The 25,835-nt window shown below is 40.7% G+C and overlaps 1 protein-coding gene across 2 annotated transcripts in view; it reads right to left on the reverse strand.

Annotated features, from left to right (window-relative positions):
• Positions 1–16,740, reverse strand: part of BRD7 (bromodomain containing 7) — a 66,452-nt gene extending 49,712 nt beyond the window's left edge. The window contains exons 1-8 of one of the 2 annotated variants that reach the window (XM_089689486.1): positions 16,332–16,740; positions 9,929–9,973; positions 8,706–8,908; positions 7,889–8,018; positions 6,955–7,009; positions 4,310–4,454; positions 2,780–2,890; positions 995–1,173 (exon numbers count right to left, since the gene is read on the reverse strand). In XM_089689486.1, coding sequence (XP_089545612.1) covers positions 995–1,173; positions 2,780–2,890; positions 4,310–4,454; positions 6,955–7,009; positions 7,889–8,018; positions 8,706–8,908; positions 9,929–9,973; positions 16,332–16,527 — 1,064 coding nt within the window. In that variant the 5' untranslated portion in view covers positions 16,528–16,740. The remainder of the gene's footprint in view (positions 1–994; positions 1,174–2,779; positions 2,891–4,309; positions 4,455–6,954; positions 7,010–7,888; positions 8,019–8,705; positions 8,909–9,928; positions 9,974–16,331) is intronic. The other variant, XM_089689485.1, reaches the window with a different exon arrangement.
• Between the last annotated feature and the right edge of the window lie 9,095 nt (positions 16,741–25,835).

A 25,835-nucleotide genomic window follows, 5' to 3' on the forward strand; every position in this document is an offset into this window, starting at 1 on the left:
AGAAGCCATTGTAACAAGATAACCACTTAACCTGCCAATGGTCATGTAACTATGGCTAATTGGTGTATACTCTTTGCTACTATTTTAGAGAAAGAACACTGCAAAGTATATACAATATTGTATATAATGTCTATTGATCTTAAAACAAAACAAAACAAAAAAAAAAGGCCATAATAGCCCTTTCAGAAAATGTAATACCCCAGATTGCTTGCATGGAAAATTTCCCACAGTCAATTACAGCCTGTGCAGATAAAATCACCTTCAATGACATGGCACTTCATATCTATCAACACTAGATCCTCACGGAAGGATTAGTGGCTCCCTGCAGAACTGATTTTATGCCCCACTAACCACAGTTTGTAACTTTGCTAATCAATTGTTTTGTGCAGGGTTAGCGGTGTTTTGGTAGTCATTGTTTCTTGTCCTTGGTATCAATGTGCATAATATCCAATAAAACATTTGCAATAGGAAGATACAATAGCTCAGTTACTTACATACTCGTCCAACAATCAGCAAATTAAATTTAAGAAGAAAATTATAACCGAAGGAGAAGCGGTGCAAAATGACCATCTATTTATCTTTGGGGGCTTTAAAAGCATCATTAGATACCACTACTAAACTTGGCTTTTCACACCTTACTGGTACAAAAAGGAAGGATGACAAAAGGGCCTTCCCCACTTCATCAGGAACATTTCAGCAGAAGTCTTTGCATCTTCAAACAACAAATACAGCTAATGCTTGCTCTCAGCACAGAAACAGATACGGTGCTCTAACTTAACTGACCTGGTCTTAACACCCCCCCCCCCTTCCTCTCTCAGGGATGATATCCTGGACTACTGATGTAATGTATTCGCTTCCAAAAGAACACAGAGGTCATAAAGCATCAGTGCTTCAAACTATCTAGCTACCTGGCAGCACTGTTCCTGTCCAGGTAACTGTGGGCATAGACTTTGCACAAGTGTGTTGCCCTAGGAGATGACCTAGAATCACATACCTTTTAAAATCTTTGACTGATGTTTTGAAGGCAGCAATATCACTGGTGTCCATTGATTCTTCTTTGAGTTCTTCCATATTTTCCATATTTCCCTTAGAATCAGGATTCTCTTTGTCCTTCCCACCAATCTGAAGATCTGCCATAAACTCTATACTCTGCTTTAAACTCTGGATTCTCTCCTGTATTGAGCACAGCAGACAAACACAATCATTTCTTTAGGATACAAAAAGCATGAGACTTATAAGCTATGGTTTTTTAAAGTGCATCTAAAATCAAAATGTATTTTTGTCAGAATTTTACTGCTGTATGTGTTCCTGCAGCCGGCCATAGAGAGGTAGTTCTTCCCCCCCCCCATTTAGACCGCAAACTAAATGAAAAAAAAAAAAAAAAAACCCACAACACTAACAGGTTCCTCCATTTACACAAACAAGGTGGATGGAGAAATCCCCCCTGAACTCAGAGTACGCTGATCAGTGGCTACAGCCACTGATCGTGGAAAGATTCCAGCAATAAAATGAAGCAGTGCTCGTTGAAGAGACTTATCTGGAGGACTGTTGCACATTATTGAGGAACTAATTTCACATTATTTACATAGCAATTTATTTATCATTATTAATTTATAAATTTATAGTATTACATTACTTAATCTGTAGTTCTACAAAATGGAGTGTATATGGTGTTATACAGCTGTGGCCAAAAGTTTTGAGAATGACACAAATATAAATTTTTACAAAGTCTGCTGCTTCAGTGTTTTTAGATCTTTTTTGTCAAATGTTACTATGGTGTACTAAAGTATAATTAGAATTACAAGCATTTCATAAGTGTCAAAGGCTTTTATTGACAATCACATGAAATTTATGCAAAGAGTCAATATTTGCAGCGTAGACCCTTCTTATTCAAGACCCCTTGCAATTCGCCCTGGCGTGCGGTCAATCAACTTCTGGGCCACATCCTGACTGACGGCAGCCCATTCTTGCATAATCAATGCTTAGAGTTTGTCAGAATTTGTGCGGGTTTATTTTGTTTATCCACCTCGGGGATTGACCACAAGTTCTCAATGGGTTTAAGGTCTGGGGAGTTTCCTGGCCATGGACTCACAATTTCAATGTTTTGTTCCCCAAGCCACTTAGTTATCACTTTTGCCTTATGGCAAGGTGCTCCATCATGCTGGAAAAGGCATTGGTCTTTGATGGTTGAAAGAATTGCTCCTCGGAGGATGCGAGTATGTGCAGGGCAACTGGGGATACTTTTTGTTTCCTCTTTTCAAGTTTCTAATAAATGCTATAATTATTTTATTTTTTATTGAACTTTATTGCTATCACAAGGTGTTAACTTATCCCCAAATGTTCACATTTGGCAGGTAATCTTTATGAAGACACTGAAGGTCTATTATACCTCAATTTCTCCCCTTTCCTCCAAAGCAATTAACTGATCACAGAACTACCCAGTTAGTGGGCTTCCCAGGCTGCATCAGCCAGGGAATGACAGCTCTGAAACTGAAGTGATGAAATCATCATCACTTCAGGTTTTATTCAGTGCAGAGGAAATTGGGGAACGGACATTCCTCGATCTCCTCCAACTCTGCATACTAAATCCAGTGACCTGGGCTCCTGGCAACATTAGGATAACTGTTTTGACATATATAGTACATCCAAAAAGTGAAGTAGTTAAATTACATAAGCAGTAGGTATTTAAAGCTAGCTCTAAGCCACAGATGCACACCTTATGAAAAGTTTGAGACCCAGAATAATTCACAGGTCCTGCAATAGCATATAGAGCCTATACCTGACTAAGGATCTTCATTCCAGAGTTCAGCAGCTTTTTGGCAGCCTTGAAATAAATGGTTCCAGGCTTGTTGTAAATCATGGCATTGTGGCAAATTTGCTTGAAGTTTTCCTATGAAAAAGTTATGAAAAGGTTATAGTCAGTTCATTGGAGTTTGTAGAGCTGTAATAAAGACCAACAAATTACAACTGCTGCCTAAGAGACACATTAGATTTTGGGGCGGTGGTAGGTGTAAAATAGATTTCCAGAAAAATATTCAGTTTTTCTAATAAGGTGCACTTTTGTGTTAATCCACATATCACAACTAACAGCATGCACAGGTATGCGCTTCCGGCTGTCAGACCATGGACAAGTGCCCACTGTTAACCATTAGGGCACACCGTGTCTGACAGTACAGATTCTTTTCAATCAAGAATCGATTGGTGTGGTTCACCATTCATATGAAGTTTATTACAGCTATAACATAGTGAGAACACGCAAGTCGTTAGGTTTGTTTACAAACTGTACAGTTTGTAGATGCCAAGCTAGCCTTGGGACATCAGTCTGACCCTATTAAAATATGCTAATGATCAGATTTTGTTAAAATTGATCTGTTGATTACCCATGATAGCAATATTAAAAACTATGTGATTGTTTTTGTTGCCAAAAGCCTGGTACAGGATATTTTGGCACTGAAAATAAATATGAATTTACAAGAAGTGAAAGCATCAACCTCCCAGCCACTAACAAGAACTTACCACCCTGCAGCTCATTAAAATTAACCCTACACATTGAACCTGGGTTTAATTTACTAAGGGTTTATGCCAATAAACCATTAGGGGCTTTCCTTATAGTCTTCCATGATAATGTAATGCTGGGGTTCAGCAAAGACACCATACTGGTATTTGGCTTAGAAAATCAGCTAATCTGAAAAGTGGCAACTTATATGTTACTAAACCCACAACGGTAAAATCAGTCTGTATATGCAGTAAAGCATGCTTGTTATTCTCCCTGTGGAACGCAAGGGGTTAATCCTTGGCATTGTGTAAAAATGCTGTTTGATCCTGACTTCTCTGATCCTCCCCTCTTATCTTCTGTTAAGACATATCGTGAGGAGACACTGCACATGCTCAATTTGGTGTGTATAACTAGAGAGGTTTTTTTTTTCTTGGGAGAGTGTATGTGATCAGCACAGGGCCCATCAACACTGCCCAGACAGAGGTCAGGGGTTCTGCATCCTCCTAGAGAAAACGCCTCCTACAAGCTTTAACCAGTGCTTTGCTGAACACTGATATAAGTCACAAGACTAACTGCTGATGAGAAAAGATATTTAGAAGTTTATATTTACTAAAGTATTTGCATTCCATGTTCTGTGTAGTGTGGGAGACCAGATATAGTGAATACAGGGTTCTGGGTTTAGTAATACTTCAATTAAATGATATCAACTGTTCTATTATAAGAAAATATATACTTTTTGTGTGTAGATCACAATCCTTATTGAGTGGAAGCTTTTCATGACAATCACCTATAAATATTCTGACCTTTCCGTACCTTAAGTTCTTCTATTGAATCGTACGCGTTGTTCTTAATCTTTTCCTTTATTGTGCTGAAGTCCATGGGGTGTTTAATAATCATTGAGTAACCAGGAGCGATAAAATCTGTAACGGGGAATGCAAAAAAAGAGCTGGGGTCCTTTCTGTGTAAATGAAAAAAAAATAAAATTTAAATAGATATACCATATATAGACTTTTCCTATGTTTAATACAAAAATAAAAGACACTGTAAAAGTGCATTAAACAAAATAAGCCAGCATTAAAGTACTGTAGTATAATCAGTAAATAATTAATTCTGACTACCTGCTTTATGTGTTACTGGATTTTGCACACTGATGTCTACCTTCCTAAATAACGTTCGTGGGACTATATAAAGTTTTTTGTTTTTTTCTGTGTTAAAGTGTAGCAAGTAACCCATAGGGTCTGAGCCGAGGTCCACTGACGTCAATTTTAGATTTACATTCTTAACTCCTTTCAAAAACTGATGAAGCACAGGGCATTGCCAAAAAATATGCAGAAGCATACCTGGCTATTTGTGACATCTCCACACATCTTAGAAACTTGAGGGTTGGAATTTATGCAGAAGTACTAGGACCACATGCTATATTAAATTGTAGCTTGTATCCCTGTTCTTGGAAGCTGTTTGCAATAGAATATTTATGGGATAATCAAATGAGCCTTCCTGTTAACCTGACTGGGCTGTGATGTGGAATGGTAGAAAAAAGGCCTGTATCTGGTCTCATCTAATGTAAACACAAACCCTCCCCATGGAGCATAGCTCAACCTGGGCTGTGAACACCATCTCCCTAACCAGAAGGGAGGAGGGAATGGCAATGGGTGGCTTTACACTCACAAGGGAATCACCCTGTGGGACATCATCTGCACACCCTATAAAGGGGGAGAGGGGTTCTCTTTGTTCATAAAGGGTCATTAACTAGCACTCAGGGGATGGCAGAAGACTGTTTGGAGCAATGCAGGTGCATTCTAAAACGTACATTGGGCCCCCAGGCTCGGCAGATCTGTCACTGAACCATCAAACCACGTATATATGGCACAGATCTCATCCCTGAGGAGTGGGAGTCCAGGGTGGCTCACAGCAAAAATGCGTCTGTAGTATTGCCTGAGCTGTATAAAGTATATATTGTAGGGATGTTCAATCACACAAACTGGTCTTTTCAGCCCCATTAATATGGTGCAGTAAAACGTTAAACTGACAGCTTCTTCATAGCCAGGTACAGAGAATAGTGGCTAACCTAGGAGCTTTGACCATCAACGTGAGGTCAACTGTTCTTACTGCATTTTTAAAGAGATAAAGCATGTTAAAAGATGGATGAACTATAAAAGATGTATTAAATATATTATTGGTTTTATTTTACCCTGACATGCCTTAAATAATTTGCAAGAACTGCTTCCAAAGATGAAAGCAATGACCATGATTTATAACCCAGTGCATATCTTATTTCTCAAGGCATTTGCAATCATTTTTTATTCTGTGAGAATTGCACTCATGTTGGATTCAGAAGGCTAACAACAAAGCAAGGCATATGTGCCTTAAGAGGCATATGTATTCTTGAATGTGTGCTCTGTGCATTTCTTCCAGATCTGTGCAGTAATCCAGTGTCAAACCCAATTAGTGCACAGATATCTTTGTGCCTGAACCTCCTGTATAGAATGCCAGTCTGCTGTTCTCTGTACTTGTGCGGGATGATTGATCTTGTATGTGCCCCTCTGTAGCATTCTGTACTGAGAGAAACTGTTGGGTACCACCCATAGCTCTGTACTCTTTTACAAGCTTTCTGGGTTTGCAAATACATTGCATAAACACAGAGTGGATTTATATCCATTCGTGGCTATTTCACAATTTGTTAAATCAACATTTGTGTGCTTAGAGTTCAGCTTCAAAGAGTGGCAAGTCAAGCCCCTTGTGTTAGTATAAGCATTGATCACATGCTACACATAAAATTCTCTCTTGCAAACATCTAAATCAAAAACATTTCACTGTGAGAAAAAGGCAAAACATTTGTGTTAGCAATTCTTTACTCTGTCACCTCGTCCAACCAGGTATATACGGTATATCCAGTATTGCTAAAGTCCAGCTTGGATCCTCAGGCCATGTTACAAATTATGGACTTCAAAGTGAACCAGTTACTTTGCCCATTCAACACAGATCTGTAAGTGACACCTCATGTTATCATTCAGTGTTGAATAAAATGGACAACATTCAAACGAATGGGCTGCCATGCCACGGCCTGCAAAATGGCACTAATGTGAACCGAGCCTGAAACCAACATGGGAAGAATTTATGTTTTCACTCAAGATCCACACATTTTTCTAATTTTATTCAATATGAATATGATAATCTCATGTAACACCCAGTTTAAGAAGGCCTGTTGTCTTTATGCCATGCTCTGTGTCATTTTGTAACAATATTACAAGCACACTAGTGAATTTGCTACTTCTGACCACTAGAGGGTATAAGCTAACAAAAAAAAAATGTTCCATTAGATGTACCATTCTTTTGGGCATATACATTTAGAATAAACATTGTATCCATGCTAAAATGTAGCAGCAGTGTCCTTGCAAATATTGTCTCCACTACACTAATAGTAGATAAATAAGAATAGGTTTTTTGGAACATCTTACCTTTGAAGTTGCCTGACAAGCTGATTCAAAGCTTCTTGCAGTGGAGTCTGATCTTCTACATGGAAAAAAAGTAATACACCTTAAATCTAAGGTCTGAGGCTCCAGTATAGTTGCTTTAAAATTTTACCTAAAGATCATACTTATATTCTTTTCTATGCATTTATATATTAGCAATTAGAATCTGTGTTCATCACTAAAACATCAAAAGATCGAACTAGGAATAACTAGTCTACACTCACCACTAAACAGGGTGAATGGGGAGTACTATATGGTTGTGAATGATGCTGTTATGCGAGTGGTCCAGCTGTCAGCAGAACTATGTAAAAGGGTAACCTTTTCTAGGGCAAAATGTGACCGTATTGTTACAATGGGTCTGACATTTATGGCCTTATTTAGATTTTTATGTATGCTTTAGTCACAGGGCACACTGTTATGAACAAAAAAAATGGATGTTTGACATACACATTTTTTTCCTTTATTTCCACCTGGTAATCCTGCGAATAACACTTCCTGTTCTTGGGTTGCTACGCTCATATTTCCACTGAATATATAAGGGAAGCCACTTCTGTTTAAATTCCAGCCTGGAAAACAGGTCTCTCTCTCTTCATCTCCATTAGATGGGGTGGGGATTAGAGGTTTACAAAAGAACATCAACAATGTATCTTTAGTCACACAGGAAGTAAGATGGTACCTGCTGAAAATGTTAGCCTGAAAAGTGAAACGTAACATGTTCCAAAAGGTGAACTTAAAGGATAAGTTTAACAAACCCCTTCTTAGGGACCGTGGAAGCTACCAGCTGGCTGTACAACTGCCACAACATTATCATCTGATGGTCAAAATCAGACTCACTTGATCCACTGATATACAACTGTATAAAACATTTTCAGACTTTACGGGTGGCAGTAATCGTATGATTCTGTGGGTTGTTCTTTACCTTCTGGCTTTACAATGGAAGAATCCTGAACAGATACTGCTGGTAAATCAGGTCTAAGTGATGAATGGAGTGAATGTTCATGATCAGGGTCACTTTCACGATGACTTTTGTCTTTCTTCTTCTTTTCATCCTAGGAACACGATTTCGGAATCAAAAAAGACATCATAATTGAAAATTATTTAACACTTTTTTTCTTTTTTAGATTTTGCAACAACATGGATATTAATTTGATCTAACTGCACAAAGTACAGTTCCAACTGGATGCCTAAGACTCATGCTCAAAACAGATGCAGAATAATAACAAATTTACACTATGTTAAGGAATGAGTACAGTGTTAAAATGCCTTTGGTACATTTTGGTAGATCAAGCCAATCTTAAAACAAAAAACTTTTCATTCTTTCCTTGCCTAGATCATTTATGGCAGTTTTGGTATACAGCCAGTACAAGCTGTCTTCAAATACAGAGATCCTCGTAAGAGGTTCCATAAAAAGGAAAGTATCCTGGGTATCCTTATCACTGCCTGTTAAACACCCTCTGTACACCCTGTATAATAGCCTTTAAAAAGGTAGAACGGTAACCAGGATATGGACATTGACATATTCTTAATCAAATACTGTGAGCTCTATAACAAATCTCAGGGCTCTGTAACTGGAGACACTGTCGATTAATTCATCCACGGAGTTCACAAGAGAAGCTAAAGTGTGGTCTCAGCACTCTGAAACCTTCCCTCTTCCTGTGCATCTGCTCTGCATTTACACTGGAGATTAGAAAGCTGGCAGGCCCATTACTGATACCCCATAGTGAAATCATACCCACCTTTTTCTTCTTTTTTTCCTCACCCGGCCCAAGTGTTTTCTCATTTTTCTTCTTTTTCTTCTTCTTTTTGTCTCTGTGTTTATCATGGTCTGCCTTGTCTTCATGGAAGCTATGTGAAATAGCTGAAGCCCGGGCTGTGGACAGCTCCTTCACTTCTCCAGTCCCAACTTTTAAGACAAGTTTTAATGGTTTTTCCACATACTCTGAGAAGAAAGCATGCCACTGTTTAGACACTAAGGCCTCATGTACAATGGACTTTATAAAAATGCCAGCAGCATTAACTGTAGAATGCCGCAAAGCAGCAAAGTGTTTTGTCGCACTTTTTAGCATTTTTTGCATTAGCGTTTTTCAGCATTTGCATTTTTTTTTTAGCAAAACTATACTCCCACAAAAGCTTGAGGCTCAAAAACGCTCATTAACACCAGATAACTGTGGGTTTTTGTAGCGGTTTTCTGCGTTAGAGCTTTTTTACAGCTTAAAAAATCCTCTTAAAATGAGGTAGTTCTGTTTTTTTACTGCCTGAAAACCCCCCTGCCAATAAATGCTGATAAAAGCAGATGGGGTTGATTTACTAAAGGCAAATAGACTGTGCACTTTGCAAGGTGCAGTTGCTACAGAGCTTAGTAAATTAGGTAAATTTTTACCGTGCAAAGAATACCCAATCACATGCAAGGAAAAATTAAAAAAACAGCATTTTTGTGTGCACATGATTGGATGATAGAAGTCAGCAGAGCTTCTGCTCATTTACTAGCCTCTGGAGCAACTGCTCTTGCAGAGTGCAATTGCACTTTGTAAAGTGCACAGTCTATTTGCCTTTAGTAAATGAATCCCTATGTGTGCATGACCAATATGCTGGGGAGTTTACTGGCTGTAGGAAAAAATGTCCGATGCCTAAAACAGCAACTGTAAAAATTCCCAGTGTGCATGAGGTGTGACTTTGAAAGCCAGCAATTAGCACAGATGTAACACTGCAAACTACAATATATAACTAATGTATAACAACTGTTAAAGGGAGGCAACAAAAGCATAAAAGCTGGACCATATAAAAAAAATGACAACTCATTTGCAGATGATCAGATTCTAGATTCTTAGTAGGATGAGGAGAAACTAGATGAACCCTGAGTGTAGAACAAATAGCTTGCAAACAAAAGTGAAACTACCTCTTAATATGTTTTCAGTACTTTATAAATACATTACAATTTACACCAACATGTTTTCCTTACTTTTGTCTTTTTTCTTCTCTGAATGTCCTGCTTGTCCCCCTTTGCCTGTAATAAAAAGTATATATTTTATTTATCATCAGTTGGATGTCTGTATTTGTATTCCTCAAAAAAACAGACCCTTCCTGAGGGCCTTACATTGGCCATACACGCGTATATGTGGTTGTCCAATAACGAGTGTGAATGTGTTTACAAGCCTTTGGCAAGTGTTTTCATACCATTACAACAACACAAACAATGTACAATAGTACTGCCTGTACAAAAGCAGAGAGATCACCACAAAGGCCACGAAGGAAACACAAAATGACAGATTCCATTCCTCCCCTACTGTGTCCCATTACTGAGATATACAGTGGGGATCGAAAGTTTGGGCACCCCAGCTAAAAATTTGTATTAATGTGCATAAGGAAGCCAAGGAAAGATGGAAAAATCTCCAAAAGGCATCAAATTACAGATTAGACATTCTTATAATATGTCAACAAAAGTTAGATTTTATTTCCATCATTTACACTTTCAAAATAACATAAAACAAAAAAAATGGCGTCTGCAAAAGTTTGGACACCCTGCAGAGTTAATATCTTGTACTGCCCCCTTTGGCAAGTATCACAGCTTGTAAATGCTTTTTGTAGCCAGCCAAGAGTCTTTCAATTCTTGTTTGAGGTATCTTTGCCCATTCTTCCTTACAAAAGTCTTCCAGTTCTTTGAGATTTCTGGGCTGTCTGTCACGCGCTGCTCTTTTAAGGTCTATCCATAGATTTTCAATTATTTTGAGGTCAGGAGATTGTGAAGGCCATGGCAAAACCTTCAGTTTACGCCTCTTGATGTAATCCCCCGTGGATTTCGAGGTGTGTTTAGGATCATTACCCGTTTGTAGAAGCCATCCTCTCTTTAACTTCAGCTTTTTCACAGATGGCATCAAGTTACCATCCAAACTTTGCTGAAATTTTATTGAATCCATTTTTCCTTCTACTCGTGAGATGTTCCCTGTGCCACTGGCTGCAACACAACCCCAAAGCATGATTGATCCAACCCCATGCTTAACAGTTGGACAGAGGTTCTTTTCATTAAATTCTGTGACCCTTCTTCTCCAAACGTACCTTTGCTCATTCCGGCCAAAAAGTTCAATTTTAACCTCATTGGTCCACAGAACTTGTTTCCAAAATGCATCAGGTTTGTCTATATGTTCATTTGCAAAATTCAAACGATGATTTTTGTGGTGAGGACATAGAAGAGGTTTTCTTCTGATGACTCTTCCATGAAGACCATATTTGTACAAGTATCTCTTTATAGTGGAATAGTGTACCACAACTCCAGTGTCTGCCAGATCTTTCTGGAGGGATCGTGCAGTCAAACGTGGGTTTTGAATTGTTTTTCTCACAATCCTGCGAGCTGTTCTGTCTGATAATTTTCTTGGTCTTCCAGATCTTGCTTTGACTTCCACTGTTCCTGATGACTGCCATTTCTTAATTACATTCCGAACAGAGGATATTGACATCTGAAAACGCTTTGCTATCTTCTTATAGCCTTCTCCAGCTTTGTGAGCGTCAACTATTTTCAGTTTCAGTTTTCTAGACAACTGCTTAGAAGAACCCATGGTGCTGATTGTTGGGGCAAGGTCAGATGAGTCTGGGCATTTCAAACCTTTGAGATTGACATCACCTCGTCTTCCCAGATGATGATTGAGAACAATCCATGACACTGGCAGGTCTCAGCTTGGCAAAGGGGGCAGTGCATGCTATAAATTCTGCAGGGTGCCCAAACTTTTGCAGATGCCATTTTTTGGTTTTCTGTTATTTTGAAAGTGTAAATGATGGAAATAAAATCTAACTTTTGTTGACATATTATAAGAATGTCTAATCTGTAATTTGATGCCTTTTGGAGATTTTTCCATCTTTCCTTGGCTTCTTTATGCACATTAATACAAATTTTTAGCTGGGGTGCCCAAATGTTCGATCCCCACTGTGTGTATATATATATATATATATATATATATATATATATATATATATATACACACACACACACACATACATATATATATATATATACACACACACACACACACACACTCACATACAGTTAGGTCCATATTTAGTTGGACACAGGCACAAATTTAGTTTTTTTCAGATATTTACCAAAACATATCCAAGCTATAATTGTATAATGGATATGGGCTGAAAGTGCACACAATCAGGTATAATTTGAGGGTATGTACATCCAAATTGGAGGAAGGGTTTAGGAATTACAGCTCTTAAGATTAGCAATCCCCCCCCCCTTTTTCAAGGAAAAAAACATAATTGGACAATTGAATCAAAAGCTGCTTCATGGCCAGGTGTGGGCTACTCCATTACTTCTTCAACAATTAAGCAGTTAAAAGGTCTGGAGTTGATTCTAAGTGTGGTATTTGCATTTGGAATCTATTGTTGTGAACCTACATCATGCATTCAAAACAGCTGTCCATGTAAGTGAAACAGGCCATTGTAAGGCTTCAAAGCATCAGAAAGGAGGAAACACAATCTTTGGTATTGTCCATGGGTTGCAGACTTCAGGAATTCATTGCCTGTAATGGATTCTCAAAAAATATTAAAAATGGACATTTTATTTGATTATATTCAATTGTCCAATTACTTTTGGTCCCTTGAAAAAGGGGGATGGCTAATCTTAAGAGCTGTAATTCCTCAACCCTTCTTCCAATTTGGAGGATCATACCCTCAAATTAAACCCGATTTGGTAAATCCCTGAAAAAAAAACTAAAATTGTGCCTGTGTCCAAATATATATGGTCCCAACTGTAAAATCATTTTATATATATATATATATATATATATACACACACACACACACACACACACACACACACACACACATATACATATACACACTTATTATATCTTTATCTATCTATATCTCCCCTACAGGGCAGAGCTTTCCTTTTCCTGGCTCTCCCATACCCAAATCCTATAACTTTCTGTTGCATCACTGGAACAGGAAAGCAAAGGAAAATTTCCCCAATGCTAAGCAGACAGCGAAAAATAAACTGACAGAGGTTTTAAAACTGAACTCCAGTGAAAGCAAAAAAAGTCCTTCCTTGCAGTGTAACTGTTCCCACAATTCAGGGGTTAAATGCTTGGTTAGCTATAGGGGGTCCTGGAGAAAGAACTTTTATTTACCCAATTGCCACTGCTGCAGTCCCCTCCATGCAGATAGACCAGTCTCTGCAGCCACTTCTCCCCTGTGCTCCAGCAGTGGCAGGTCCCCTGACTTCATCAAGTACAATTCAGAACACATAGCCCTGCAATGGATGTGGGGATGCTTATTTTCACCTGGTGGTCCTTATTGTTCAACTTCCTTTAACAGACTAAGCTGTCCAGCAAATGCGGCTGTTAGAGGGTTGAGACAAATGATTTAAAGAGGAACTAAACCATGGGTGCTCAACCTGGGGCCCTCCAGCTGTTGTGAAACTACATGAGGCATTGCAAGCTGTTGACATTTACAAGCATGACTCCCAAAGACAGAGGCATGATGAGAGTTATAGTTCCACAACATCTGGAGGGCCACAGGTTGAGCACCCATGAACTAAACCCTCCTAACTTTTACAGCACAAAAAGCTTCCATCTTAACCTCTGTTTGATGTGTAGTTGCCATGGTGCAGCACGAGCAATCATTTGATGACTTTGCAGTTTGGATGAGAGCACAAGCAACTGTGACAATTATCCATGGCAGACCTTGAATTTACCTGTTTTGGGAAAGTTAAATCGATGCGTTTACCCTCTTTTGGGTGCTGGTCTTTGGCCTTCCTAATTGGCTGCTGTGGGATGTAACTCCGGCACATGCATGGGTATTATTCATCCTGGCACTCTAGCAGAAAAGTCAGCAGAGAATTGCCAACAAGCAGGTACGTTTATTGTTTCTCAATGAATTCTGAACACAAAGTTTCCTTTGACTGGCTGAGGCAGAGATAATGACATCATCCACCCACTGCAGCCAATCAGAGGAAGCTTAGTATTCATACGGAGAATACAAAGCAGCCTATGAATGGATGAGTGCTGCTCAGCCTGACTCAATTTTGTTCTGGATGCGGGATGAGAAGTTTGTGCTACACGGCTGAACACAGTCAGAGTGCTGTATACGGTGTGTAGCTGAGGCTACATACAGTATATACAGTGCACCCAGGGGGCTCACCTGTTGAAAATAGTGTTGAAAATAGTCTGTTTGGCCAGCTTGGTCCACACTAATTCAAGTGACAGAAAAACTGGAGATCAATGTTAATCTGTAAGGGCTCATGTACACTGCAGCTGATAAACTCACCCCTGAACGCACCCTAATGTTTTCCTATGTGTCCATGTACACTGCAGCTGATAAACTCACCCCTGAACGCACCCTAATGTTTTCCTGTGTCCATGTACACTGCAGCTGATAAACTCATGTTTAGGAGCCGTTCAGCGGTTTTTTCTGCAGCACCTGAACTCACCCTAATGTTTTCCTATGTGTCCATGTACACATCTTCGTTTACAGGCAGTTGAGTTTACAGTTGATTTTTTGAACGCCATAAACTTGCGTTCAGACGTCGATTTTATCAGCGCTTCAATTTTTTTTTTTTAACTCTTCCAGTTCCCGACGCTGTCCAGAACATTTTTTCATCATGAAAAATGCATGCAAAGCAAAGCATTTTCAAGGTGCTCAGATGGACAAAACACTGTACACAGGATGTTCCTACTAAGCTTGTCACACACAGTAATGACCAATCAGACCTCTCCCACCCTTGGAAACAAAAGATATGTTACTGACCATTCACACCTCAAATTCCTCATGAAGACCCCCTGCCGGGTGGCCTTAATGACTCACTCCACAGACACCTTTCCCACCCAAAATTTAAAACAAAATGGCGTGGGGGTCCTCCACAAAATCCATACCAGACCCTTTTCAGAGCATGCAGCCTGGCAGGTCAGGAAGGGGGGGGGGGGGGCAAACAATGCTTTTTTTTTAGTTTCTTAAAAGAAACAACATTTCCGTTAACTTTGGGTAAAGTGACAGCTAATTCTGTGAGCTATAGTGAAGAAGAAAAAAAAAAAAAAGCCAGCAATTGCATTTAAAAATCAGCACTGACATATACTTTGTATTGCAAAAAAAATTCATACAAAATTTGTAAGCCGAGGCATTATTTTCAGTGGATTTTCATTTGTAAACCGAAAATGACTTTAACCGAGGCGTTCTTAAAGCGAGGTATTAATGTATATGTGAACCCTCACCTTTAAAACAACCCATTCCGTTTAAAACAGAAATGAAAGGCAAAACATTTGTGCATAGATATAAAAAAAAATTATATAACACCTTTTATGCCCTTTATTTATTTCAGGTACTTATATATAGCACCGTCAATTTACGCAGAGCTTTTACACATATATATATATTGTACATTCACATCAGTCCCTAACCCTCAAGGGATATACAAGCTAAGGTCCCTAACTCACATTCATATACAAGGGCCAATTTAGACAGGATCCAATTAGCCTACCAGCATGTCTTTGGAATGTGGCAGGAAACCGGAGTACCCGGAGGAAACCCACGCAGGCACAGGGAGAACATGCAAACTCCAGGCAGGAGGTGCCGTGGCTGGGATTTGAACCAACGACCCTAGTACTGCCAGGCAGAAGTGCTAACCATTTAGCCACTGTGCTGCCATGTTTTATGTGATCACATTCCATCTGTTCTCGGTTGCATAAGAGCTAGGGGAGGAGAAACAGCAACACACTGATCTTCCCAGTGAATGGCTGCGCAGGAGGGTGTGGGTGTCAGGACAAGTCTGATCATTGGAGAGCAGGCAGAGTTCCCAGCACACCTAGAGAACTGACTATGGTGTGCTCTCCTGCCTAGTGTGGTCAGTTTTTAATGGAAAAGCAGAGGGACTGGCGCGAACACCAAGAATTTTGCAAACAAAAGGAATACAAAGAGAACCGGATCCTTTTTCCTATAAGTACATGGTACAGCAGGCACATATCAGGAATATGAAATGTTGGGTTTACATATTCTTTACCAAGGCTTTCCATAGGTGTCTCCATTGCTTCTCCATCCAGTGTGAAGACAACCCAAGACAGGAAGTGTGTTATTGGCAGGATCAATGGGTGAAAAGGGAATAAAGGCCTGGGGTACTCTGGAGGAAGGATCAGGTTAGGCATGGAGCGTCAGTAGTGGGTTTTCTTCAGCTCTGGTGTAAGCTGTGCAGTATGATGGCTGTTTCTCGACCCCCAGCCTGTACACATGTAGTAGTGTGCCCGGCAATCTCCAGTGGAGGAAGGAGGCATGTTGTCCTACATTCTGAATGACTGACCCCTCCCCCACAGCACAGCATGCTGGGACTTGTAGTTCCCCATCCAATAGCAGCACACAGACTCTCATTAACAACTCACGGCTCTCCGCCGCCTTCTCGTCTTTCCCCTCATAGCCGTGCTTGTCGCCTTTGTGCTTCTTATGCTTCTTCCCCATGTCGCCTACAGCTCCTTTCAAGATCTTCTTCCGTATTCCTGTAATGACGTCACGCCGCCGGACCGACAATTCCTTTTGTTGTTGTTGCGGTTCCATGGCAGAAACCATAGAGACGTACATGGGAGCTGGCAAACGGCACGGGGCGCCAATAATTCACACGAACAGCTGCTGCTCTCGCGCGCCCTGCCGAGGAGACCGAAGAAGCGCTGGAGGAGAGATTCCCACCAATCGGGAGGCGCCGCTTTGCACAGTAGTGTAGAGGATGCAGAGCGCAAATCGCTACTAGAGTGCAACAAATCACTCGCCCCGATGCGCGTCCCCGAGGCCTGTGGGCAGTAGTGCGCATGTGTAGACTAGGCTAACGTGTGGTGCTGAGCAAGAGCTGATTAGGGGGAGGAGAGCAACGTGACGTCATGTAAAGCTGTAGGAGTGATTGGTCAGGCGGTAATGTTCTGTACTGAATGGTGTAGTATTTTGTAGTATATGGACTCGCGGAGAGCACGAACTGCTACATGCAGGGCAACTGGAATCTCACCGATGTCATTGTGTATAAGGGGAAGCACAACTACACCCTCCTTTACAGCCAAGGATGATGCCATCTTAGCATGGCTTTGGTCTCCAACTGCCATGGTGCTGCACACGTGGTCCGCTATGAATCCAGCTGTGATGGTTTGACAGTTTAGCTGCGAACAAATGTGACATTGTTCCGGTAACTGTGAAACGATCAAATTGATGGCTTTAGTTCCTCTTCAAGCCCTTTAATGTACAGAATAGCTCCAGATACCGGCTGTTACTTCATCAGTCAGTCTTTTCTGTTCCATTCTTGGTTTAACCACCTGACCTGAGAATTTACTCCCCATCCCCCCTCTTTTACCAGGCCTTATTTTTCTACTCGATGCTGCACTATTTCAACTGGTAATTGCGCAGTCATGCAATGCTGTACCCAAATGAAATGTATGTCCTTTCTTTCGGTGGTATTTGATCACCTGTGCACTCTATAAGCAAAAAAAGACCGAAAATGTTGAAAAAAAACTATTTTACTTTTGGCTATAAAAATATATAGTAAACTCAAAGTTAGTCATAAATTTAGGCTAAAATGTATTCTGCTAGTTTAACCGACAATTGAGCGGTCATGCAACGCTGTACCCAAACCCAAATGTATGTTCTGTCTTTCACACAGATAGAGCTTTCTTTTGGTGGTATTTGATCACCAGTGCGCTTTTTACTATTAAACAAAAAAAGACCAACAATTTCGAAAAAACCCCGATATTTTTTACTTTTGGCTATAAAAAAATACATAGTAAACTCAAGGTTAGTCATAAATTTAGGCCAAAATGTATTCTGCTACATGTCTTTAATAAAAAAAAAGCCCAATAAGTGTATATTGATTGCTTTGTGTGAAAGTTATAGCGTCTACAAACTATGGTATAGATACTGCAATTTACACCATTTTTTGCTATACAGTGCTCCATTAGTTTAACTGACAATTGTGCGGTCATGCAATTCTGTGCATAAATATAATTTATGTCCTTTTTTCACACAAATAGAGCTTTTTTTGGTGGTATTTGATTACCTTTGGGTTTTTTTTTTGTGCTATAAACAAAAAAAGTAAGAAAATAAATAAAATAAACTTCTGCTACAAGTTTTTGGGTAAAAAATCCTAATAAGTGTATATTGACTATCACATTTCTTGAGGTGCTAAAATACCAGGACAGTACAAACACCGCCAAATGACCCCTTTTCTAAAAGTAGACACCCTAAGCTATCTGCTGAGAGGCATTTTGAGTCCATGGAAGATTTATTTTTTTTAAAGTTTTTGCAAAATGACAAAAACTTTTTTTTTTTTTTTACATAAAGGTGTCACTTAAGTGATATATTGATCACACAAGCCATGGGTATACAGTTGCAAGAAAAAGTATGTGAACCCCTTGGGATTACGTGGAGTTTTGCATGAATTGGGCATAAAATGTGCTCTGAACGTCATCTAAGTCACAACAATAGAAGAACACAGTCTGCTGAACGTAATACTACACAAACATTAGATGTTGCCATGGTTTAATTGCACATAACATGTAAACATTCACAGTGCAGGGAGGAAAAAGTATGTGAACCTTTGGACTTAATAACTGGTTGACCCTCCTTTAGCAACAATAACCTCAACCAAACGTTTCCTGTAGTTGCAGATCAGACCTGCACAACGATCTGGAGTAATTTTGGACCACTCCTCTTCACAAAACTGATTCAGTGTAGCAATATTCTTGGGATGTCTGGTGTGAATCGCTCTCTTAAGGTCATGCCACAGCATTTCAATCGGGTTGAGGTCAGGACTCTCACTGGGCCACTCCAGAAGATGTATTCTGTGCTGTTGCAGCCATTGTTTTGTTGAATTACTTGTATGCTTTGGATCATTGTCCTGTTGCATCACCCATCCTCTGCGGAGCTTCAGTTGGCGGACAGATGGTCGTATGTTTTCCTGCAAAATGTCTTGATAAACTCTGGAATTCATTTTCCCATCAATGACAACAATCCGTCCAGGCCCTGAGGCAGCAAAGCAGCCCCAAACCATGATGCTCCCTCCGCGATGTTTTACAGTGGGGATGAGGTTTTGATGTTGGTGTGCTGTGCCTTTTTTTCTCCACACATAGTGTTGTGTGTTCTTCCCAAACAACTCAATCTTGGTTTCATCTGTCCACAGTATATTTTGCCGGTAGTGCTGTGGAACATCCAGGTGCTCTTTTGCAAACTTCAAACGTGCTGCAATATTCTTTTTGGACAGCAATGGCTTCCTCCGTGGTGTCCTCCCATGTACTCCATTCTTGTTTAATGTTTTCCTTATTGTAGATGTGTCAACAAAAATGTTAGCATGTGCCAGAGATTTCTGTAGGTCTTTAGCTGACACTCTGGGATTCTTCTTTACCTCATGCAGCATTCTGCGCTGTGCTCTTGCAGTCATTTTTACAGGACGACCACACCTAGGGAGAGTAGCAACAGTGCTAAACTTTCTCCATTTGTAGACAGTCTGTCTTACCGTGGACACATGAACATCAAGGCTTTTGGAGATACTTTTGTAACCCTTTCCAGCTTCATGCAAGTCAACAATTCTTGATCGTAGGTCTTCTGAGAGCTCTTTTCTGCGAGGCATGGTTCACATCAGACAGTACTGCTTGAAACCAGTAAACCCAAAACAGGTGTGTGTTTTTTAAGGACAGGACAGCTGTCAGCAACACATCCAATATCATCACACTGATTGGAGTCAAGGTTGGCTCACTCCTGGCTCCAATTAGCTCTGGGAGAAGTCATTAAGCTAGGGCTTCACATACGTTTTCCTCCCTGCACTGTGAATGTTTACATGTTATGTGCAATTAAACCATGGCAACATCTAATGTTTGTGTAGTATTATGTTCAGCAGACTGTGTTCTTCTATTGTTGTGACTTAGATGACGTTCAGAGCACATTTTATGCCCAATTCATGCAAAACTCCACGTAATTCCAAGGGGTTCACATACTTTTTCTTGCACCTGTATGTGGAATTACACCCCAAAATATATTCTGCTACTTCTACTGAGTATGGGGATACCACATGTGTGAGACTTTTTGGGAGCCTAGCCACATACAGGAGCCTGAAATCCAATGATCACTTTGAAAGCCTGAAGGTGCGTAGCTTCCACAATTCATGTCCTCACTACCTATCACAGTTTCGTAGGCCTGAAATGCCAGGATAGCAACAAACCCCCCCAAATGACCCCTTTTTGGGGTGACTTCTCCCTCACATGGATCGCCACACACCACGTCACTTCATCAGAGGTTGTTGAGCTTTATCCAAAGAGTTGGCTGTACTGAAATCGGGTGCCATTTGAGAAGGTCCAGTGGTGATTCATAAGGGGAAGAGTGCACAGAGGAGCAAGTTATGTGCTTCCCCCATTAATAGGGGAGATGCTTTGTTTGACCTGGGTCCACATACAGGTCCATGCGAGAAAGGTGAGAGTCCACCTGGAAGTCTATGTTCACTGTGGTGATTCACATGGTTTGGAGATTTACAGCACTGGGATCTTGGGTGCAATCACCAGCAGGAAGATTTTTCACTTATTTGGATTTTTTTTGAAGAATTGCATTTATTTTTTGTTTCATCATCTTTTTGGGACTATCAGTCACATTTTTGTTTGTATATTTACACGTATGGATTTATGCTAGCAGCGCAACACTTTCATTTGTTTTAATCATCTTGGTATAACCACTCAAAGTCCAGTGATGTACCAGCACGCCGCTGGTCCTTGTTGGGTATATATTCTATGTTCTTTTTATTTTTATGCAGCCTGTGGGCTGAATGAAAAAAAGAAAATAAATCTCTACCAGAAAAAGTGTGTGGTATGCCCACCATTAAAATATACCACCCTGCATCCACCCACTTCTAATGGTGGGCACACAGGAAATGTTGCTTTTTTGTCGTTCAGCCCATGGGCTGAACAAAACAAAAAAGGACCTAACAGATTCCTTTATTCACATCGGTCAATATGGATGAAGAAATCTCTGCCAAAACAATTTTTTTAAAAGATATACCGAAGCATAGGAGCTATCCACCTACTGGCCACCCCAGGCCCCCATGCTTCGGCATATATGATCTTTTTTTAACCGCGGATGAAAAATCTCATCCAACAGCACTGCACACACCTTCTTATGTATATTCTGAGAGCAAGACCCTGTTGCTGTTACAATAAACAAGTTGGTGCTGCAGCTGAATGGCATTCCTGCAAAGAAAACCGCAATAGTTAACAATAAAACAGTAACAATAAAACAGTAAAATCATAACAGTAAAACAGTAACAACAATGAAAACAACAAAAAAACAACTATTTTTGGTTTTTAAAATTTAAATTTTTTTTTTTAACTTGAACTTAAATCAGATGGTAGGGTCTCTCAAAATGCGATAGCCAGTTTGTTGACTGCCTAACATCTTTCCAGACCCTGTGCAAATATGTACCCTTAACTTTGCCGTGCTGTACCCTATACCAACACTCCTCTAGTGTGTGGTAGCGACGGAAACAGTCCTTGAGGCAGAGACCAGGTTGGTCAGGACAAGAGGGACAAAAAAAGTGGGTGTTACGCCTAATTCCATATCTGCTACAGATATGACATCTTTTTTGGGGTGTCCTTTGGGTTAGGGTAGCAGGAATGGCATCGGGAAAATGCCTCTCATGCAGCCGGCTAACTGCATCTTTGTTGGGGGTTTGGGCCACAGCACTTTCTAGATACAAAAGGGCCATGATGATCTCTTCCTGGAATTTTAGGAAGGATCCACTTCGTCCAGTTGCTTTGTAAAGCACAAAGGCATTATATAGAGCCAATTGAAATAAACAGACACCTTTTTGTATCAGCTTCTGGCTTTTCAGGAAACTAAGTACAGCTTCATAATCTGGTCGTTGAAGTCTACCCCTCCTATGTTAAGGTTATAATTGTGGACACAAAGGGGCTTCCGGTCAACACCAGCTGCCATGGCAGTTTGGATGGTCGTGTCTGCGTGAATGGAAGACAGGACGAAAACATCCCGTTTGTCCTTCCACTTCACTGCCAGCAATTCCTCGTTTCTCAAGTAGGCTTTTTCCCCCTTTCTAAGACAGATAGTTACAAGCCGTTTGGCGAAGCCCCGGCTATTAGGTTGCATGGTGCCACACGCCAATTTCAAAATTGTACAAATATCAAAATAGTGGCACGCTTGAATAAAATTGTCCATATATAAGTGGTACCCCATATGGAAAAAGGATTACACCATGTCCCAAACTATCTTGCCACTTCTGCCCATATAGCCTGGGCATCCGGGGGGCTCCATGTGACTATCTTTTCCTTCTTAAACAAAAACCTATATGTATAGCCTGTTGCCCTCTCACAGGTCTTATACATCTTGAACCCATATCTGGCACGTTTGCTGGGGTGAAATTGTTTGAATGCAAGGTGGCCAGAAAAATTAATGAGGGACACATCAACGCAGATGTTTTGCTGGAGAGTATAGACATCTGCAAATTTTTGGTTAAGGTGATTTACGAGGGGACAAATTTTGTGGAGCCGGTCAAATTCAGGGTCACCCCGAGGATGACAGAGTGTATTGTCATTGAAATGCATAAAATGCAGTATACTCTCATATCTATGCCTGGCCATGGCAGCGGAGAACATGGCATATGATGAATCGGGTCTGTGGACCAATACAACTGCAATTAATTTTTTTTAGTAATGCCCATGTTGAGGGTTAAGCCCCAAAAAAACTTTTAAATTCGGAAACCGTAATGGGTTTCCATGCGAATGGTCTGGCAAGGTTTGAATTTGGGTTAGCGGCAATAAACTGTTGTGCATATAAACTGCTTTGATCTACAATCAATGCATACAGATCTTCCATGAAAAACAGCTCCAAGAAATCAAGGGGAGTAGTTAAATTTGCTGTTTCCACCTGAATTCTGGGTTGGGCAGTAAATGGGGGAAGTACGGGGAAGTACGGGTGCTGCAGAATTTGTAGGCTGCCAATCCGGATTTGCAAGCACATCCAAAAGGATACTAGGGGCTCTACAGGCCTGTGTGCGAATTGTTGGTGGCCGCGGGACAATACTTGTGCTCACCACCACACCAGCTTGTGCTGCACTTATGAGACTCGTCACGTCACCAAGTGATACTGCAGTGCTGGTATGAATAAGACCAGGTTGTACTAGGCCGCTGGTGCTCGCCAGTTCACCAAAAGGTGGAGCGGCACTAGTACTAGCACTCTGCTGCATATGAGAGTCATCATGCAATTGTAACATCTCAGCAGCTTCGGAACGGGGTCAGGTACACCTGACCTTAGCAGGGACCTATTCTCCATCGTCTGATCTATCTGTCAGGGTCCTGCTGCTGTCTATATATTCTGAGGCTGATTGTGTCAATGAGTCTTCCCCTTCGCTCTCATCTGACACGGTCAGAATCCTGTAGGCCTCTTCACTAGAGTACCTTTCCATTGGCATTTTGGCCACTAAATTTATAGGTACCTAGTGCGACTCACGGGAAAAGAGCACCTGGCTGTCAGGGACTGCTTCAACCGCTACAAAAAAATGTACCAGCAAGTGCTAACAGAGTTCAGGCTTGATTCTGCAAACACTGAGGTTTTGTGTGCAATGTATCAAGTGACAGTGATCTACTGAGACTGCACTTGCTGTTGGGGAGAGGAAGGGGGGTAAGCGTAGGGGCTAAACACAGGTGCTGGCAGGTTCCAGGGCTGATCCCGCTAACGCTGCATTTTTGGGGACACTATACTAATGTGAACACTGGTATAGTGCTGATCTAATCAAAGATATTGATCCATTCAGACACTATACTAGCAATGGAGGTTTATTGTGTATGTGAGCATGTTCCTGGTAATCAAAGGGTTAAATGTGATGACTGGTGTACTGACTGGCAATCTGACGCTATCTGGGAGGGATGCTAACTGACGCTAACTAACACTATCTGAAGTTGCCGGTGACACTAATACAGTGATCAGCAAAAAATCTCTACACTGTACTAATGACACTGGTGACAGGACAGTGAAGGGGTTAACTGGGGGGGGCGATCAAGGGGTTAAATATGTCCTAAAATGTTCTAACTGTGTACAAGTGTGCTGTTTTACTCACTGTGTCATATATATGTGATTTTGCACACCCGTGCCTCCCTGTAACAGTATTTCTGCTATAGGGCAGTCGGGAAGCGGTTAGAGTGGAACTAAACTCAGTGATGTAACAGTGTAAAAAAAAATTACATTTCCAGAAATGGTGCCGCATTTTCTTGTGCTCTCAACCAAACTGCCAAACCATCAAATGACTGGAGTCATACCTGATCACATGTGCAGCACCCTAGCAACTTCAGATCTAACAAAGGCTAATTCCTGGGACGCATCGTGAGAATATCGGATGAATCAGCATCCGTTTTTTTTGCACACTCGTTTCATATTGAAAAAGAATAGGTTACCAGAGTTGCGAAAATTCTGCTAAAACAGGATACGACTTTGGAAGTGATGTATTGTAATGTAATGTAATTTATTGTAATGTATTGTATTGTATTCTTTCATTTCCAGGCATGCATGGTCTTGCACACTCAATTTTGTTTTGTACAAATACTATACTAATACTATACTAATTACATGAAAATAATTTGTTCTCTTATCTTACGAGAATAATTTTCATTCTTGTTCCTTTGGATATTGAACTGTCGCAAGCAGCTCCTGAAAGCTATGTACTAACAGATTATTGGACGGTCACTCCATGTGGGGTTGTTTTTGCCCGGTATTCTGATTGTGTGTACTAGGCACAAGATGGCAGCTTCCTTGGCTGAAAAGGATAGGAGGGTTTAGTTCCACTTTACGTTTAGGGTCTATTCACACTACAAAGCTATATCTAATGCACAAATAAAATAGTGCACTGCACCTCACCACACAGAACAATAGTGCGCCACATCTAACACCACAGAATAATAGTGTGCCGCACCACACAGAAAAGTAATGCACTGCACTTTACCACATGAAGAAATAGTGCGTCACACCTCACCACACAGGTAGTGCACCGTATCTCACCACACAGAATAATAGTGTGCCACATCTCACCACACAGGTAGTGTACCGTATCTCACCACACAGAATAATAGTGTGCCACATCTCACCACACAGGTAGTGCACCGTATCTCACCACACAGAATAATAGTGTGCCACATCTCACCACACAGGTAGTGCACCGTATCTCACCACACAGAATAATAGTGTGCCACATCTCAGGCCACAGATGAATAGTGTGTTGCAGCACACCATGCAGAACATAAGTGCATCACATCTCAACCAACAGAGCAATAGTGCACCATACCTCACCACAAACAATTGTGCACTGCACTTTACCACATGAAGAAATAGTGCACCATACCTCACCACACATATAGTGCACCATATCTCACCACACAGAACAATAGTGAACCACATCTAACACAACAGAAAAATAGTGTGCTGCACCACACCATGCAGAACAAAAGTGTGTTACATCTCACCCAACAGAGCAATAGTGCACCACACCTCACCACAAAATAATTGTGCACCACACTTTTCCACATGAAGAAATAGTGCACCACACCTCACCACACAGAATAATAGTGCGCCACACCTCACCACACAGAATATTAGTGCATTGCATCTCCCCACAGAATAATAGTGCATGGCATCTCACTATACAGAACAATAGTGCACCACATCTCACTCCACAAAATAATAGTGCACCACGCCTCACAACACAGAACAATAGTGCACCACACCTCACCACACAGAATAATAGTGCGCCACACCTCACCACACAGAATATTAGTGCATTGCATCTCCCCACAGAATAATAGTGCATTGCATCTCACTATACAGAGCAATAGTGCACCACATCTCACTCCACAAAATAATAGTGCACCACG

Source organism: Staurois parvus, unplaced genomic scaffold (genome assembly GCF_062004578.1).
Source record: "Staurois parvus isolate SC_StPar_1 unplaced genomic scaffold, SC_StPar_1.0 ptg000476l, whole genome shotgun sequence".
Lineage (NCBI taxonomy): Eukaryota > Metazoa > Chordata > Amphibia > Anura > Ranidae > Staurois > Staurois parvus.